Here is an 18,402-nt window from a genome sequence, read left to right as displayed (position 1 = left end):
ACAAAGGTGATTTCACCTCTTTCTCAATATCCTATGAGATAAACAACCTTCCAGTCTCTTGTTTTAAGACACCCAGTTTAGTTAAAAGAAAGGGCTGTAACCCTTCTCTGCAACATCTCTAATATTTACCATTTCCTTTTACAATACAGCCCAAACAATTTCAGAGGCATCACCAACAAGAATACAGCAGTAAAAAATCAGTCTCTTAATCTGTCTAGTTGTCTCCTCCCCTTTACACAACTGAGGTCAAAATGGGTCTTGCAGACCCAGCACCACCTGGGAGATGTCTGTGCTGCCTTTCTGCTCTCCTTCCCTACTCCTCCACACTGCACAGTCTGCCTCACCTCTTCTCTGAGGTTAGGCTCTCTGCCCAATTTTCAACTCGTACGTGGCCCCTGAGCTGATCAAATGCAGCTCCTCCTGCCCCACACTGAACAACGTTCTCACTGGCTCTGAAAGGACAAGCCCACAGGGGCTCCTTACAGAGCTGCCAAAAGCTGCTTCTCACTAGAGAGGTAGATCTTACTTCCTCTGCTTTACTTCATGTTTGGTTAAACACAAAGATGTCTTGTGTGGGCCCTGTACACCAAGCAATCCTGGCTGCTCTGTCCAACAGCCTCAGCTTTGTTCACCCCTCTGCCAGTATTCGTCCCATGCAGACATTTTATCTGCAGCTATTTGATATTCATTTCTCTATCAGATGTAAACACTGAATAACATTTGACCTACAACCTGATTCTGGCAGAATAATTCTGGGAAGTTCTCCCTTGATAGCTGGTTTTGTTCTCTGCTATTTTGCTACACTATCGTTCACTCTACATGTTGCTCATCCACTTCACTGGGATATTCCTTTCAACATCATGTGTCATGAAATCCAATGTTTTCTAATAATCTATTATATCTACGTGGCTACATTTAATCAACTAAACTTCTAATTACCAAGAATAAAACTGGTTTTCAAGAGTCCTGTCAAAGAGCATCTTCTACATTCCTATCCTTTAATTACCTAGCAAGTGAATCAAGTTCCTATTCTTCTGACCAGGTCTGATGTCAGGCCCACCAGCCCATCATTAGCTGCACCCTCACTCTGCTCTTTTTGAATTCCTGGTATGAGCCCACAGATTTGGCATTTCTGACTCACACACACTTGGTTAACATTTTGAGACTCCTGACAGCAAATTAACATAATGGGAGGGAAGTTCTACTTCCTGTCCTGCCCATTTGGAAACTTCAGAGGATTCAAGAAGTGGAACTTCTGAAGAGGTTTGGGGTGAAATAAATTGAATTGGCACCAGTCTCCAGTGCTGCAGAAGGAGGCTCATCTCCCTTGCCCTCCTACAAACCACATTTCCAAGACACATTCTGGCTCAGCTACTCACCAGGCAGGTAGGCAACTCCACTCCTGAGCACTTCTGGGTTCACATCCTTCACTATGGTAGGTGCAAACTGACCACCCCAGGCAGTTCCAGAAGTTGGGGATGTCGGTGGAGTAACAGGAGGTGAAGTTTCCTCCAGGGCACTGCTTTTACTCACTGGTTTCAACACACGTGCGCCAGTTGCCTCATTTCTCATCTCTGTCTCTTCTGGCATCATCCCTGTAAGACAAGTAACAAATAGAAGCTCGAGCAGAGCTCCACCAAAAAATCCCAGGTAAGTTCCAGACTGGGGAGGGATATGCTCCCAGCTCCAGCACTCTGCAACTCTTCTAGCCCTTCAGCCAGTAGCATGCATGTTCTAAAACTGGTTATAACATTAATACTACTGTATTTCTAAAAAAAGAAACCAATTTATTGTGAAGTTTGCAAAGTATAAAAGTCCAATTCAGATGGGGATTACTGTAGTCAAAGTCCCTTTTAAAGGTAACATATCAAGCAGTACATGTCTGCTCACAGCCTGGAAGTCTGGCACAGTGCAAGTCCCTGGCTGAGCTCCAGCAGCCTGAGCATACTGAAGTGATAAACCAGCTTCTGACAGGGAGGGCTACTCCATCAGGACAGAATTATTCCCCCAACACCACTTTCAGATTAGTTCCTGAAAATATGAAGTCAACTGGAGGCTGACAAATCAGTTGGAAATTAGCCAAAGAGACCTTGTTCTCCTTGCCCAGCCTTTTTAAATTAACATTTAATATGAAAGTCAGAAACACATTTAAAAACACTGAAGAAAGGATGATTACACCAATCAGCTCCTACTCAAGAACTACAGAAAATGTTTCCTTTGTCTGACACCTCAGCTCTAAAGTACAAGTTATCAGAATCAGTTAATTCTAAAATTAAATATCTTGACTACTACATGGAAACTAAGGCTAGTTCGATCAAGTTTTAATTTTCACGTAAAATTATCTAGAAAGAAGAAAAAAGTATCCACCCACTGTGCAAGAACTATTATTCCCCATTTCCCAACATCACAAGAATTAGAAGCCAACAATACATCTTCAGTAATAGATCTTTAGCATCCTAAGTACAAAACTAGGCTATCCCTGTGTTTACAGAAAGCTATACTAAATAAAAGACTATACTTCACTACAAAACCTGATACTTCAGTATCTACCAACAAAAATATCAACCTTTCTTCAGGAAAATAAGAGCAGAATATTTATTTGCTTGCTCTGAAGTCAGACATTTAACTGCTATTTAAAATTTATTTCAACCATCCTACCTTCCTGCTGCATCAACAATGCTGACACTTGACTCAGTGTATTTACTAACAGATTCCAATAATTCATTAAAGAGCAGGACCAGGAACAAAGCAGTCCTTGAAGTGGCTTTCAATACAAGTTTTAGCAGTGAAGGAGATTTACAGGTTGAGGCTTAGCCTGAACTACTTTCAAAATTGCTAAAATGGGTGAGAGAAGTGCCCTGAGCAGCATGGCTCATTGCAACAAATCATGCAGCAGTGGGGGAAGCTAGGAGGAGCTCCCAGGCTCTGCACCATCAAGGGCATGATAGAATAGCTGCTCATTCCTCTTTGGTAACACCATTGGATGAGGAGCATCCCTGGGATCCAGCCTGGCATCTGCTGCGTTCGGTCACACAAGCTGCTGTGATGGCTTCAGGGCTCTGCCCAGCTCTGGGCTGTACCACAGCCCAACTCTGTTCCTAGGGCTTCCTCAGCCTCCACTTCCCAGTGGTGCAAGAGGTCATCCACTTCAGACAACACTGCTACATCTTCCTGAGCAGTGTTTAGAGGGGCACTGACATTTTGAACATCACAGGGTCATGGAAGTTGTGCCCAAAGGTTTCACATTAAGAGCTGGCAGACTTTCTAGGAGAGCACAGAATCACGTTTTCAATGAGCTGTAAGACCTGGCAATAAGAACTACAGTTTGTAGTAAAGGGGTCTGCATTAAATGAGAAAAGCCTGTAAAGAGGACCAAATGTGACATTTAAAGAGGACAAAAATGGAACATATTTGTGTTTCACATAGGTTACACACCAGGGCAAGAGAAATACATAAACGTATGTGACAGTCCTGCCTTGGATACCTCTTAGGAATGAGGCAGCAGCTCCCAAAAGATAGAAAAGAAACATTTTGCTCAGCCCACCACACACAGTCACGGTACTGGGGCTTTTCAGCCCTGGGGAAACTTCACTAAAACTGTGCAGCCTCCACACTATGCACATCTTGCCCAAACAAAACTCTTCCCCAAGCTTCTGAAGGCCAGCTCAGATCTGCAGAAGCCAGCTCTCCCAAACAGGCCCAAGCACACCAAGCACACTGTTTGTTATTTGCAATGTGGGGCGGAGGCACTCACTAAAGAGGAAATTGTAGAATGCGGAGGATTACATCTAAAAGCAAAATGAGAACAGGGACATCTGAATTTGCCGTGTTTGCAGGTTCCACCTTTCCCCGAGGTTAAGGAAGTGGTAGAGGAGGATTTGCTTGTGTGCATTTCAAAGAGACATTAGCATTTTCCCTGCAAACTGCCCCAGCACCAGCATCACCTATGCTAACAACAGGTAGTAACCGGGACTGGAACACCCTAGCAGGTGCTGCTGAATATGCCCCAGTGTGGTTTTTCAACCTGTTTCTTGAATATCAAGGTATTTTCCACCCACAAAATAGAGGAACTCTTTCCAGAGCTGCAAAGTTTCAAAATCCACTTTCATTTAGATGTTAGTCATTAGTAAAAAAAGAGCAGTCACATTATCTGTGAATGGAACAAGTGTAAATTTTAAGCCACCAATTCAAAACAGTTCACGTTTGACTTCAGACTTTTTTCTATTTATATCTGATTCTTTCTAAGTTAGACTCTCTTTGTGCACTAAATAAGCTCACTGAGAATGGAAGTAAAGGGAGAGAGTTAAGGGACAAGGAAAAACCTGCAGACACAGCAAACTCAGATGCCCCAGTTCTGAACATGTATTTTGACACAATCAAGAATATCTGCTGTTACAAGCAAGCTCCTCCACCTCACACAGAGCAAATTGTGCCTCTGCCCACTGCTGCTGAAGTGTGAATTTCAGATCTGAATTGACCCAGTAAAGCTTAGGCTTTGCTGTTATTTATAGTTTAGGCAAGATACCCACAGTTTCCAATCATAGCAGCCTCAACAAGACACAGAGAATTTAACCTACAGAACTGCCTTGCTGGAAAAGTAAAGTACATTTGTAGGGCATTTGCTTTGCTTTGTAATTTTATCTCAGAATCATCTTGTAAGTACATCTCTGAGGGTTTAATGGGGCTAGATAAGGAGATGGCTTGTTTGGATGTCAAAGCAATCAAATGTAATTTAATGGATTAAGCTTTTTATAGTGCCAGCTGTAGTGTTTAAGAAATACTGCCAGCATTAACAGATACTTGAGTTGCCCTTTACCATAAAAAGTTTACTTGGATAGTTTGGGTGGTTTTCCTAGCAATTTAGGTTTTTTCTTTTGCTTTACAAACACTGAGATAATAAAGTTTGCATTTTTCTTAAACTGCAATGCCCAAGTTTAACATCAGCAGACTTAAGCCACAAATGTCACTGATTTCAGCCAAATCCCCAGAATCATTTGTATTGTCTTTCATTAAAAACAAATTCCGTGTGTACCCCAGAGGGATCCATCACTGCTGAAATCTTGCAGTGACCAAGATTTATTCTTTGGACCAGTGAGAAGATCACACTTATAATGAGCTAGACCTGATTAATTTTAAAAGAGAAGAGATGGGAACACTGAACAAGCATCCACAGCACTCATAAGCCAAGTGTCCACCCAGCACTAAACACAGACTAGATGTTCCAAGGCCTGGTCCTGAGCAAGTATGAAGTTAGGCCAGGTTCAGGTTGGGAATGGATGGGGGAATGGATACCCACAGCATGGGTACTTCCTGGCACATATCCACCAAGACTCACAAGTAGGCAGAAGGCAGTATTTTTTTTCTGTTCATGGTGATAAATGCTCAGAGAGACATGCACTGCAGAAATAGAAACTTTTGAGCTGATCCCTCCAGTTCACAGAAGAGAAATGCTTGTCACTTCAAAAGTATCAGAAATGCCTGGTAACCCTGGGCTTGCCTAACTATAGAATTAAATTAGTTTGATGCAAATGTTAATGAAATTTTATTTTAATCAATGGACACTAATTTAGCTCCATTAGAAGGTCACTAAGACATCAGGTAAAATGTTACTTTGGGGCACTTTTGAGAAGCAGATTTGTTACTTTGGGCACTTTTGAGAAGCAGCTGTGTGTGCAGTCAAATGGAATCATACTGCAGCTCTTGGCCTTATAATTTGGGACCAGGGCAAGCATTACAGTGACAGCACATCCCAAGACAACCAGCTCTCGATCTGTTGCCCCAGAGGGTCAAACATGCCCTAGCAACACGGGTCCATACGCCAACCCTTTCAAGAGTCCTCACTCCAACATTTCAAGCTGGGTAATTTTCCTAGCCAGGGGTCTCAGGGAATGAGAGCTGCTGAACTGGAATGGCATGTTCCACCCGCCCCCGCCACACACCCGCTCCTCTGTGTGATCTGCATATCGAGCTGCAGCTTTCCAGACTCAGCAGAGCTGGGCAAAGCCCACACCGGGCGTGTGTGGTTACACACTGCCTGCCTACAGTCTGGTGCAAAAGGCAGACACCTGGATTGCCCTCTCAACTCCTTCTGAAGTAGCACAACTCCAGCTCAGGAATCCAAACATGGAGAAATCTGGGTAATACCTGCTTGAACATTCCATCTGAGTTGAAGTTAGATGCTTAATTTCTGTGTTCTCCCACTCAAAGTTAAACAGCTCCTACTTGAAACATAATTGAGCTGAAGAAAGCGTGCCGGAGGGGAAGGCAGGGAAGACGGGGGAATCCCTCAGATCTGCAGTTTGCTGCCTAAATCAGTTATCAGCACACACATTTGTTGATCTTCAGGTCACATTACACAGCTAGTATTTTACTGTGGCATCCATTGCTGCTTCCTCTTGCCACAGTCATCTTCCTAAAGCCAGTTTTCAACTATGAAAGACTTGTACAGTTAGACAAGTCTCTCCTCACACATTCTACAGATCATGAATGTAAGCGGGAGGTCACCAGCAATCTGATTAACTGAAATTACAAGCTTCTTCCAAAGGAACTTCGTTCTGTACCAATGTAAATTTGCAAAGAATTATTAAACAAAATATCAAAATAAAACCACCTGTGAAGAAAAGCTAATTTCATGCCACAAAAAATGAAAATTTAATCACTTCCCAGTATTTTGTGTTATTAGCCCAAAACCTCCCAGATGTATTTATCAAATCTTGCCTGATAAGTAGTATTCAAGCAGTAATCCTTGAGGACTTTGCTTTCAATCCATGTTACCAAATACAACCACACAAACATCCAATGGCTGTACCTTTAGGAGGTGATGTCCCAGACAATGCCTCTGGCTGGGAGTGCAGGGTGGTAGACTCTGTATGCCCCTCAGCCGGTCCTGAGGACAGTGGTCCACCCTCCAATTCCTCTTCAATGGATTCCAGTGGTTTTGAGGCTGTAGTCTTCAACCTTTCCCTGCAAGAACAACTTTCCTGGTTCTCCACCTGTCCCTGCAAGTCCTGTATTGCAACACGCTCCAGGTTCAGCACAGAGTTCTCTTCACTTTCACAGCCATGGTTTTCCACCAATCTTTGAGGCTCCTCAAATGTCCCTCCAGACCTCTGGGTTTCAAACAGACTTGAGTCTTCTTCTTGTGCACTGGGAGCCAACAAGTCACTGTTATTTAATTGTTCTGCCATCTGATTCCCCTCTGCTGACTGGGCAGTTTTGAGTGGTATGGCTTCTTCAGCCTTTTTATGCTCTTGCTCTTCACCATCCAGCAAGGTTCCATCTGCTGGAGCTTTCACAGAACAGTGACTATGACTACTCTGATTTTCATTTACATTCAACATTTCTTTAGACTCTTTCATTTCCTCTTGGCTGTCCCTTCTTCCCACCTCAAATTCATCTACATCTCCTTGGCTCTCTTCTGGAGGACTTAATGGAGAACTGCTATTTGCTTCATTATTGCTGCAGCAAGCGCTTTCATCTGCTATGCTCCCTGAAGGAGAGTCTCTCTCGCCACCTACATCTGAATTCTCAGGCAATGTAGTGACCCGAACTGGCTCAACACTTCCACTGACACCCTGGCAAGAGACATCAGAAGCTGCCTTTAGTGTGCAACATGGTCCCAAAGGCCCTAGGACAGATACAGAAGAAGCATTCATCAGTGCCACTTCCTTTTGACCCTCAGTCAGTGGTTCTGCGTGTACTCCCTGCATCACTTCCTCTTTAGCAGCAGTAGCATCTAGAATCCCTTCTGGACTCTGCTCCAGTATTTCAACACCAGCATTTTCTCTAAGTCCATCACTTTCTCTCTCTATGTTTCCAGGGGTACCAGGCACTCGTGCCTTGCAGCTGACAGCACCTCCAGCACACACGTCACTGTAGCTGCACAGAGCATATCGCCAATCCAGTGAGTGTTCACTGTGAGGCGCCTTCTCTGCAGATGAATCTTCTGCATGGCAAGCAGGAGGCTCAGCCACAGGAATGTTATCACCCATACTTCCAGGATCAGCTGGTATCAGCTGACCTTCTAGGGACAGTTCTCCATGTGCCATCATTTCATTGCTTTCCAATGGAGTAACATTTTTGAGAACTTCTGTAGAAGTGCTCAGAGTGTCCATCTGACAGTGCTCCTTCTGCATAAGTGCTGACTGAACTAAGTTCTTGGAGCAGGTGCTGTCTTGTATGACAATAAACCTGTGCTTGCCTTTAGACTCATTCACTCGTGCCCTGGGCTGAGTTAGATAACTTAATGCCAGTGATGGTGTCAAAGATCCTGTTTGTGGCCCAAATCTGGGCAGTGAAACTTCTGCCAGCTCAACGTACTCCCCTTCAAGGTCACTTCCCAAGTTCTCTTGAGTCACAGGACTCGTACAGACACCATTGACCAGAGCTTCATTTAACCGTGGAGCTGTGCTGCTAATGACAGGGCTGTCTCGGTTTGTGCTTAGTTCCTGTAGATACTGAGACCTCGGGTCTGGTGAACCGCAATCAGTACGATCAGTGGGGAGGCACAAAATTGAACGTTCCTCTGTTATTTCTGGAGAGATGATATTGTCTTCAATTATTTTTGGTTTATTTATAAATTCGGGATTAACCACTTTATCCCAAGGGACACGAAATATTTTGTCATCAGTGGTTAGTAAACAATTTTCCAGTGCTATGCCCATCCGCCCTCCATTGAACGTACTCAACCATTCCAGAGTAAAAATAGAGGTATATGAAACTTCTGGAATCACCACTTCTTCTACATTATGCTTATCTTTTGCCAAACATTTCAATACAATTCGTGGAGGCTTCTTCAGAGAGGGGACCACCTGCAGGTAGAAGTCACCAGGCTTCAAGATTTGCCAGTCAATGGAAGCCAGCTGGATTACAATCTTCTCTTGAATACACAGGGGCCAGCCCGCATGGCGAAACAGCAGTCCGCAGTACGGAGCCTATGGAGACAAGAGAAAGCGTTTTCAGCACCAGCAAAATATCTCAGCTCAAGCTTTTCAGTAAGAGAGATCAAGAAAACAGATGAATTTAGGGTCTTTGATTATTGGTGTGGGCAAGTTTTTCACACTATGGTCTTCTCTTTAAAAAGCAGAAATAAGAAAAGCGACCAACACAAACCACCTGTGCAGGACAGGTGAGCACAAGTTACAATGGGAGGCTGCAATCTCCCAGTAAAAGGAAGAAGACAGTGCAAAGACAAAACAGGAGACAGGAAGCAGCAAATGAGAAAGTACAGCAGAGCCACAGAGAAAGAAAGCAGAAAGTGCCATCAGCAAGGTGTGAGGAACCACACTTAACATACCAGCAACTTCCTCATTCCCAAAACACAGCAGCACTCAGGCCGTGCCTTAGACAAATCCCACCCAAATAAAAGAACTGAAGTTTCATGGCTGAACTGACTTGACTGAATTATTTACAGCTTTATCACAACTTCAAAAAATATGTCAGTGCTTTGAACTTGATTTTCCATTTGTGTAAGATTTAATTATGCCATTATATAAGCCATCAATTCCACAATTAATTTCATCATTTGCTGTACAACAAGGCTTTGGATTCAATTAATTCAAGTATTTTGCCATACAGCAGAGAAACCAGAGAAGAGAAAGGAATTTCCTGGATCCTCAGACACCTTGAAACAACAGGTATTGGCACAAAGCAATTTCTTTCTTATGTTCATCAAGCCTTAGCTTCAGCCCCACCAGATTTCTAACCCTCCTTGCACCTGAAGTTGCTCACGGGCTTAGAAACCCAAATCATCCTTCAGATTCAATAATTCCTCTTCCTCAACCCTGTATTTTCTGGATGTGTTCCCACTGCTTTGACTTATTAACCCATGTCACATGACCTTAGCAAGTCTACCTTCATCATCTCCTCAGTGTGCCTGAAGTATCTCCTTTGTAATGCCCGTTTCTTTTTCTTAAAAACCGTTTGTTCATTGTGCAAAGCACTGCAAAACACTGTCTATAATGGCACCAGCACTTCCCAAATGTGCTAGAAGCATCTCTCAAAGCTAAGATCCCACATCTCCTACAGTAACCCAGTCACCTACTGGTTTTTCTTTTCCAACTGATGAACTCCGTAACAGAAGTTCTGCCTGCCACTTTGTGGAGGCACATGCTTGCCCTCTGAGTCTACCATTACAAAATTTTAGTACAAAGTTTTAGAGCTCATCTTGTGCAATGCATTTATCACTCTCCTCTTCCAGGTTACTGTTTGTGTGTCCCAGGCTGGTTTCACCACAAATGTGCCATACACACTCTTACTTTTTATGCCAAGGTCATCAATGAGAAGCACTGCGTGTTTCATGACTCCTGCCTCCGTTTTCCCTGCAGTACAAACATCCTCCCTCCCTTTCACCAGTTTGTAGCCATCTTGCAATTCTTGCATAAACCTCAATCCCTTTGACACAGTAATTAATCTTCCATATGACTCCAAAATAAATCCTTTATGGCAGAGATTAAACAATTAAACCTATCTCTCTAGAGAGAGCTGGTTTATTAAAAAGGCTGGTGTGACACTACCTGCCATGGAGCAAACCACATGAAAACGATATTCAGTTTTTCATGGGTCAGTTAATTCAGTCCTTGCTCAGTGCACAATGTTGTAGGCTCAGCTTGTTCTCTGTATTTTGTTACTATTCCTGACTTAACAGATTCAATAAAATCCCTGTTACCAGACATTCAGCATTATGGTAACTTCTTCCATATTCCAGGATGGAGACCTGCCAGTCCTATTTCTTTGAAATAGTCAAGTTCAGTCTAGTTTTACTTCTGTTCACTTACTGCTACTGCCCAACCGATGTAATTACACACTGTGTCACTACAAAAAGGAACCTTACTTTACTTTTCATTTACTTGAAGGATCATATTAATATTACCTTTCTATTCAAACCTTGACTCAGAGCAGACACATCTCCCCTTCTTTTCTCTTTCTATTAAGTTAGAAACAAAAAGCCCTATAACCTAACACACAGTTGCTTGTACTTCCCTCAAAGTTCCCAAACTATTATAGTTTATAGGATTGAAAAGTGGAAGATGCAATCAGCAGCAGCATAAACATAAAGCTGAATTCCATCAACATATACTTGACATAGAGATTCTGTTAAAATTTGGATGCAGAGTAATCCTCTGGAGGGCCATTCATATATTAAGAAATTCAAAAACTCAGCCTCACTGCTTAGATGCTTACTTGTCTGCCTACTGACTCATAAGGAGAAAACTCAGCAATAAAATCACCAAAACCAAAATGCAGAATGCATTGAAGCTCCTGAAAACCCCTACAAAGGCACAATCTAAACTGCATCAAGAGCCTGAGCAACATCCAAAAGAGGAATGCAAGTCCCACAATAGCCTAAACATTACAGAGCTTTAGAACTTTAGAAGTGGAGCATCCTCATGCTGCTCCTGCTCCAAAATGCACCTTCAAAGGGAAGATTATGTGAAGAGGCCTATTACAGTACCTTTAACATCTCATTTTGAGGCTCAAGGATTTGCTTTTCTCATGTCCAAACACTCATGTCCAAACCAGGCCCACCAGAGGAGTGCCAGGAACACCCTCCACACCCAGGAATAAAGCTGGCTGTGGAAAGAGCTGGGCACCAATGACAAAAAATGGCACAAAGGTGGAATCTTCTAAAGCTTCAGCAATGGTTAAGATGGAACAGACCAAAGCTCAGGATGTCACCTCAAAGCCAGGGGCAAAATCTGTTTTTTAACTTTGTGCTAAGCAGAGACAGACCTCCCTGGAATACCCCTTCCAGGCCTTGAGGAATCACATACAAACTGGTGATTTTAATATCCCCAGCTGAAACCCATGAACTTGTCTTGTACTTCATGAAGCCATTTACACTTTTGTCACTGCAGAGGCTGACAAAAGACCTAGTGCTCTCAAGACTTTCTACAGCAGTCATTCAGACATGAGTTAATTCTTTTCCCTCTAGTGTGTTTAGGAAATGCTCACACGGAACAACTGAACTACAAACTAAGGAGGAAGTATTGCTTATGTTTAGACTTTCTAAAAGGCAGGCAAGACTTTCAAAAAGCAATTAGTAAGAAACAGTCCTCTGTGATTTCAGATTGTAAAGATGAAGGGGCATACAGTGGAGGTTTGGGGAAGAGACCACAGCAAATTAAATAAATTTCATAAATAAGAAATAATAATTTTAAAATATCAAACAAGCAGACTCTTAAATAAAATATGGAATAGCCTGGGCCCAACTCTAAAGAAGGTACAAGGTACCTAGAGCTTCACTTGATCTCCCTGTACTATCACTCTGGAAGTAAAAAATCATGAGTCATGGCCAGAAAGGGTCACAAACAAGTAATAAAGGATCTTGCTGATGACTCTTCCAGACATTTCACACCTCACCAAAAGCCCCCAATACTAAGCTAAGCCTTGTGCAGCCCTCCCTAAAGGCAGATGCCCAACCAACCCCACATCTTGTGGCCAGGGAGTGCCAGGCAGGCCTCCAAGCACAGCTCGTGTCTCTGCATCACCTCACCAAACTGTGCTGCACATGTAGGACAGCCCCACCGTGCAGGTTTCTCCTTCCCACAGGCCACCACACACATCCCCATGCCTCCATGGCACCTGAGCCCATGCTCCAGGGCAGCCGAGTGGGCCACCAGCATCCTGGGCTTCTCCAGTGCCCACTGGCCTCACACTTCCTTCATCAGGAGCCTGAGCTCCAACTGCCCAACCGTCCTCAGGACACCCAGCACCCATTGCCCTCAGACCTTTCCCTGCTCAGGACACCCAGCACCCATTGCCCTCAGACCTTTCCCTGCTCAGGACACCCAGCACCCACTACCCTCACACGTCTCCCTGCTCAGGACGCCCAGCACCCATTACCCTCACACGTCTCCCTGCTCAGGACGCCCAGCACCCATTACCCTCACACGTTTCCCTGCTCAGGACACCCAGCACCCATTACCCTCACACGTTTCCCTGCTCAGGACGCCCAGCACCCATTACCCTCAGACCCTTCCCTCCCCAGGACACCCAGCACCCATTGCCTTCACACGATTCCCTGCTCAGGGCACCCACTGCCCTCGCACCTCTCCCGCCTCACGGCCGAGCCCTGCAGCGCCTCGTGTTCCAACCGCCCTCCAACAGCAACCGAAGCCGCCGTGCCCGTCAAGGCGGCCCCGCGCTGCTATTGGCTGCTGCAGCCCCCGCTGTCCTCCCATTGGCTGTCGGGCGGCCGAGGCCCGCCCCGCCGGCACACCGCGCTCCCTGAGGGCGCCGGGCCGAGGTGGGCCGCGGCCTCTGCCGTGCGGGGCCCGGCCCCGACCCCGACACCTCCTCCCCTCTGGGACAGCCGCCCTGCGAGCCCACCTCGCTGCTGCCTTCCCTCCCTCCCTCCCCTTCACCGCCACACCTGCCCAAAGCACCGCCGGCCGCTCGGAAGCTGCCGGGAGCTCGAGAAGTGGGGAAATTGCTACCTTGGCTCCTTCAGCGAGGGCGGTGTTTTGGGAAAAGCCGTGAAACATCTTGAAATAATTACCAGTTTGTACAAACGAAAAGCCTTTTGTTTCTTTAAAGGGGAAAAACACGCTATGCACCATAGAATTAGAAGTTCCAATTACAGATACTGATGGAAAAATATCTATTCCAGTGTTCAGGGTGGGAGAGAGCAGCAAGGTCATGCACCACCTTGGATCCTCCTTGACTCACAAAGACGGCTGGCACCAAGCTGGAGGCTGGTGACAATATGGGGCAACAAACACCAATATGACAATATGGGCCACCAAAACACACTTTCAAGATGCCTAGCTCATATGGATCCATCCTATGTGATGGGTCTATCCACTCAGTATTTCACTTCCTTGAAACAAATGAGTGACTGACTATTTCAGCCTCTATTCCATATTTTTCCTCCTCCTAGAAATTCCTTGCCCTCTACCATGAGGACTTGAATTGAAAGACTGGCCACACACCCCCTTTGCATTCAGAGACAAAAATGTTAGAACAAACCCACATTTTAGGTTGTTTGGGCTGGTTAGGTTTGTTTCATCTTGCAGACTTCGAGCCAAGTTTTGTGATGGAGGTGTTTGACTCATCATTTCTAACATTTTAGACTCCCAGCAGTAAAACACGTTAATCTTGGACTCATTCTGGCAGTGAATGTAACGTGACTCCTCGGGGCTACCAAGCCTTGTGACCATTCCAGCAACCATCAAAGGGGAGCTGGAGTTTTGGAAAAACACCGACTGGAAGCATTTCACCCTGCACATCATTGTGCCAGTGACAGCCCAACAGCTTCATTCACAGGGCCAGGGGACAGCTGGGGTCAGAGGCCACCCCAGTCAGACACATCTAGCAAACATTTCGCTAAACCTCTTCTTGTGAATCCCTTAAGCCCTTGGTGTTCCTGATTATGGAATGAGAGAGCATTGCTCCACACCTGATCGCTGATCTCTGAAGGGTTAAGCTTCAACAACAATTTCTCAACTATTTCCTAATTGTCTGCCTGCCCTCCCACCTAGACTGCCATACATACTCAAGCGCTTTTTGCCAGCCGTTTTGCATACAGGAGCAGAAAGAAAACTCTCCAAGAAAGCCTTCACAGGCCTTAGAGAGCATGATGTACTCACACAGGCATCCTGCTGAATGCACTGCAGGATGTGCTTGGCTGGAATCAGGAAGTCTATGAGGTAGTGCAGTCCATCCCCACGGTACGTCTTCTCCACCACATCAAAAACTTGGCACAGAACAGTGGCTGCGGTAGCCTCAAATGGAGGGTAGAGTGCTGATAATGTACTCTGAATGCAGCCGTCCAGCGATTCCGAGTCCTGCCGAGAGAGAAAGTGTTATTGGTACCAGAGCACGATCTGCCCAACACCCAGGAGCGCAGCCATCTCCAAACGCAGGAGGAACGAAGATCAAAGGAGCCAAGTGCTGTCCTTTCTAGCTTCTTTTGGGACTAGCGATCGCAGTTAACACAAAAAAGCTCTCCCAAACCAGGAGTGGAGTGCTCGCAGAGTGCTGCGCACAGCAGCGAGGATTGCCAGCTTTTGCTTACGCAGCAAGTCCTTCTGCCTGCGCAGGGTGGGGCGGCTGTTGGACCACGCCACAGCACGTGAGCGCGTGCGAGCGAGACAGCCGTGGGGTGGGCGATCACCAGCTCCGTGGTTTGGGTACGCTCCTTGGTGGGCTAAGGGCAGTTGCAGTGGGCTGAAGCTCCTCAGCCTCCTGCGCTCTGGAGTCCCAGCACAGGATAAGGTGCCAGAGCTGTGTGGTTCCAGAGTGACTCCTCGTTATTCAAAGCTGTTTGCCTCTCATGAAAGGCTCTGCTCCAGGAGCCAGGAGTTTTCTGCAGTGAGAGATGCCTCACATGAGGATTCACACAATGCGTGTGAGCAGGGCTGCCTGTGGTCCCTGAGCACACCCGTTCATGCCTGGGATGCCTGTTCAGGGGGATCAGAGGCAATGGCTTGTCTGCATCCACCTTCATTTGGGAGAACCTGCCAGCCAGAGCCTGCCCATAGTGTCAGGACCAATTCCAGTGCTGGAGGCCAAATTCTGAGTTACTGCATGGGTGTAAATCAAGAGTGCTTGCCAAAATATAACAAGTAAAAAACTATAAAGCTGTACATATCTGGAGAGAGGATCAGGATCCTTTCTTTTCTATTTTAGAGGGGATCCCTTGGGCTAGCTTATAGCCAGTGGGAGTAAGTTTTGCTCCAAAACCAAATGAAAGTTTACTCAGGTGTCTGGCCAGATCCTCATCTGATCCAAATCCATGTCCTTTCACTAGAGACAAGAAAAGCACTTCAGCTGCTTACGCAGAAGCCCTACAGCCTCCTGTAGAACAGGAACAACTACATGAACATGCCTGAAAATACACTTCAGTCCCACAGCAAGCTTGGGAGAGAAAGTTAAACAAAGCAGTGCCACAACAGCTTACGCCACAACCAGGGAACAGTAGAACAAGGGGGTCAGGAGGAAACAAAGGGTTTCACTGCTTCCACGCCATTGCAGCACATCACTGAAGATGCCTCCACCAGCCTGCGAAAGTGCAACAGTCTCAGAGCAAGCCTGAACTGACCTGCAGCCCAGCAGAGATGATGCTCCTCACACAAGCCTTCCCATCTCTCGCAGCTAACCGATCTCCAAGTTCCTCCTTTAGAGGGTTGGGTGTTTAAGCACAATATAAACTCCCTGCCCTGATGCAAAGCCACCTTGTAGGACAGCCTGTGGGACTGCACAGGAGAGTTGAGGACACCCAGGTGATGCCTCCACAGTCCCTGCCTGCAATGAGCTGGCAGAACTACAGTGACAGGCAAACCACTCACTGCCTGTGGGACAGTACTGCTTCCTTACCTTTTCTGCTGTTTCTCCTGATGTCAGCATAAGCAAGGCTAGATGGAAGGCAGCAGGCTCCTAAAGTGTCCACACCTTTTCTGAGAGAGCAGCTGCCTCCTGCAATACTCAAGGCCAATGCAACTAGATAAACAGAGGTTAAGGAGCTATTTTTCATATACATAGAATCATAGATTATCCTGAGTTGGAACACTTAATCCAATATTCTTAAGACAAGAATTCCAAAAGCAAAAGCCCTATGTGTACACTCCCAAGTGCTGAATTCTAAGGAACGAGCATTTAACCCCAATTCTAAATAGGAGGAGAAGGCTGTTTTAAACAATTTACTTTCCACTCCGAAAAATAACCACCTCTGTTGATACCAACCTGTCCCAGCAAGTGCCTGTGACCTTGTCATATAAAACTGGCCTTCTCACACCTGCTCTCCCACCCAACCAGTCACCTTCTTGGGCACTGTCACAGTAGCATTGCTGCTGGAAGCATTTGACAACAATCTCCCTCTGACCCTCCACAGCCCACAAGTTCAAAACATCAGTCAAAACCAGCTGGGGTTGGTTCTGCACCATTTTCTGTCACCATGCCCTGCTTGAGCAAAATTCTTTCAGATATCAATCCCTCCCCAAAATAAATTTGTTAAGTTCACTGTTGCAAATAAAACAAAGAAGTCAAAATATTTGCACATGAGTCAGTGCATCGCTCTAAGGTTCTCACACCATTCCTGCTGCCTTAGCCTTCACAAAACAATTATTAACATTGGCACCAAATCAAAAATCCTTTATATGGTTAAAATAAACCAGGTCGCACATTATCCTTCCTTTAGCAAAATACAGAACACCATAGCCTGTAGCCATTGCAGAGTGCAGTGCTAACTGCACTCCTGAGCACAGAGGCTTTATCTCCCTCCGGCTAGATTATACCACAAAGCCATGATAGCTGTGTAGATTTCTAAAGGCTACAGAGAAGGTTTCAACCACTACCTTTTGGTAGAAAGAAATGTTTGCACCAATCTCTGCTAATTCTGCAGGAAAAGCCCCAAAGAGGAATTAGATTCCCACATCCCACTGTGCTGCACTGGATTGCAGCACCAGCATCCTTGGGAGGCTACAGAACACAGCAGCCTCCGTGTGCCACAGATGGATGCTGAGGTGACACTGCTCTTCAGTGCTCCCACCCAGGATGGTCACCCAGGGATAGCTCCTGCCTGGAAGGAGGGTGAAACGTGGCAGTGCCTCAGAAGCCACCTTGAAAATAAAGCGGGTAGAACAGGGCAGAACTTGAGCCTCCAACAGCAACAGATTCTCCTTCAGTAAGGGACTCATTAACCCAGCTCACAATCCTAGGGATGGGGCTGCTTATTTGCATTAATTAACTTCTCAGACTGCAGTGGGGCTGGAGGAAAGCACCTTAGCCAGGACTACAAGAGGCCTCATGGTCCTGCTGTGGAACGCCAGAGCACAGATGGGCAGCCTCACACATCCAGCCTGCTGCCAGGGCTGGCTGCCATGCACGTGCAGGAGACCTGGTTTGCAGGCACAGGGAAATCACACAAACCAGAGACAGGGACAGTGCCTTTGTGGTCCTGAGGCTGCTAAACCTGACGTTTAGAGCCCATCTCACCTACATCATGGAATCATAGAATGAGTAATGCAGGAACCACTGGAGGTTGTCTAGTCCAGAGTGCCCTAGACCATACTAGGAGCCCCCTAGACCTCTGCAAGGTCCCCTAGAGCATGTTACTCCAGACAGCTTTTGCATATCTCCAGAGAAGGAACCTCCACAATTTCTGGGCAACTTGTTCCAGAGGTTCCATCCCTTATCTCAAACAGGCAATGTAACCCCCAGCAGACACAAGGAGAAACTTTTGTGACCCAAGATAAGTGAACAGCACCTGGAGAGAAGAACAAGCTAAAGGATCTATGCAAAAGCTACAAGAATCCATGGAGGAGGCACTCCTGCCCCAGCATATTTCCACTACAACCAGCCCACAGTGGTCCCCAAGAGCTGGCAGAACCTGGCACAGGAGCCTGCTTTAAAAAAACAGCTTCCTTCAGGGACTGCACATTTCAAGCTTCTCAGCTTCCAACA

At 45.8% G+C, this 18,402-nt stretch overlaps 1 protein-coding gene across 6 annotated transcripts in view; it reads right to left on the bottom strand.

Moving 5' to 3' along the window:
- The window catches only part of PLEKHG4 (pleckstrin homology and RhoGEF domain containing G4), an 85,143-nt gene that overhangs the window by 56,730 nt on the left and 10,011 nt on the right, over positions 1 to 18,402 (bottom strand). For all 6 annotated transcript variants that reach the window (XM_030282232.4, XM_072934591.1, XM_030282230.4 and 3 more), the window contains exons 2-4: positions 14,589 to 14,786; positions 6,809 to 8,933; positions 1,380 to 1,595 (exon numbers count right to left, since the gene is read on the bottom strand). In XM_030282232.4, coding sequence (XP_030138092.4) covers positions 1,380 to 1,595; positions 6,809 to 8,933; positions 14,589 to 14,786 — 2,539 coding nt within the window. The remainder of the gene's footprint in view (positions 1 to 1,379; positions 1,596 to 6,808; positions 8,934 to 14,588; positions 14,787 to 18,402) is intronic.

This window comes from Taeniopygia guttata, chromosome 11 (assembly GCF_048771995.1).
Source record: "Taeniopygia guttata chromosome 11, bTaeGut7.mat, whole genome shotgun sequence".
Taxonomy (NCBI): domain Eukaryota; kingdom Metazoa; phylum Chordata; class Aves; order Passeriformes; family Estrildidae; genus Taeniopygia; species Taeniopygia guttata.
The sequence above is the reverse complement of the archived record's forward strand: the minus strand, read 5'-3'. Positions and strand labels throughout refer to the sequence as shown.